Source organism: Phaethon lepturus, unplaced genomic scaffold (assembly GCF_000687285.1).
Source record: "Phaethon lepturus isolate BGI_N335 unplaced genomic scaffold, ASM68728v1 scaffold42011, whole genome shotgun sequence".
NCBI lineage: Eukaryota > Metazoa > Chordata > Aves > Phaethontiformes > Phaethontidae > Phaethon > Phaethon lepturus.
Window position 1 is genome coordinate 1 of NW_010519233.1, and position 1194 is coordinate 1194.

The 1194-nt window shown below is 62.6% G+C and overlaps 1 protein-coding gene across 1 annotated transcript; it reads left to right on the top strand.

Annotated features, from left to right (window-relative positions):
- The first annotated feature begins 163 nt into the window (after positions 1–163).
- Positions 164–838, top strand: HS3ST2 (heparan sulfate (glucosamine) 3-O-sulfotransferase 2). The gene has a single exon (XM_010296978.1). The coding sequence runs from the start codon at positions 172–174 to the stop codon at positions 781–783; it is 612 nt and encodes a 203-aa protein (XP_010295280.1). The 5' UTR covers positions 164–171; the 3' UTR covers positions 784–838.
- The last annotated feature ends 356 nt before the right edge of the window (positions 839–1194 follow it).

Below are 1194 nucleotides of genomic sequence, written 5' to 3' on the forward strand. Positions count from 1 at the left end.
CAGGGACAGGGGCCCGCAGCGCTGAGGAGGGACCTGTGCCTGCCTCGTCCTGCCTCGTCCTGCCGGGAGGGGACACCCCGCCAGCCCCGTGCTGCGGACACCACCTCCCAGTGCCGCACCTCGCCCGGCTCCTTCCTCACCATCACCTTCTGCTTTGCTTGCAGGAGCCTGATGCCACGAACGCTCGACAGCCAGATCACAGTGGAGAAGACCCCCAGCTACTTCGTCACCAAGGAGGCACCACGGCGAATCTTCAACATGTCCCGGGACACGAAGCTGATCGTGGTGGTGAGGAACCCGGTTACCCGGGCCATCTCAGACTACACGCAGACTCTCTCCAAGAAGCCGGACATCCCCACCTTTGAGGGGCTGTCCTTCCGCAACCGCAGCCTGGGGCTGGTGGACACGTCCTGGAACGCCATCCGCATCGGGATGTACGCCGTGCACCTGGAGAGCTGGCTCCAGTACTTCCCCCTCTCCCAGATCCACTTTGTCAGTGGGGAGAAGCTGATCACGGACCCAGCTGGGGAGATGGGCAAAGTTCAGGACTTCCTGGGCATCAAACGGGTTATCACAGACAAGCACTTCTACTTCAACAAAACAAAAGGTTTTCCTTGCCTGAAGAAGTCGGAGAGCAGCAGCTTGCCTCGCTGCCTGGGCAAGTCCAAAGGCAGGACTCACGTGCAGATAGACCCCGAGGTGATCGAGCAGCTTCGGGACTTTTATAGACCTTATAACATCAAATTCTATGAAACCGTTGGGCAGGACTTCAGGTGGGAATAAGCGTCTGGGAGCAGGGCCGTGGTGACACGAGGCTGCAGTCTTCCATAAGGGGGGCCCAGGGGAGCTGGTGCCAGGACCCCCTGGCCAGCCCGTCCTGCCCGGAATCTGTGAGCAGGGGCAGGCAAGGGGCTTCCCCAGCCCCCGTGAGGCCGGGATGCTCCAGGGCAAACCGAGACCGGGGAAGAGACGGAGTCCTGCTGCCGCCACCGAGGATGCGTGCCCAGCAGGCACCGCCCGTCCCGGCAGGGCACGTCCCGGCAGGTCAGCAGTGCCGCGGCTCACTCCGTGGGGTCCCATTTGCTTTCACCGCTGCGCGGTCCCTGGGGCCACAGTGATGGCCCCATCTTGCAGCCCATTTGCAGGCTGCTCCAAGGCACATCCCTCCTCTGCGTCCCAAAGCAAACCAGCACT

Bases quoted from the DNA above. Each gene is read 5' to 3' on its own strand.
- HS3ST2 (XM_010296978.1), top strand. From the start codon at position 172: ATGCCACGAACGCTCGACAGCCAGATCACAGTGGAGAAGACCCCCAGC.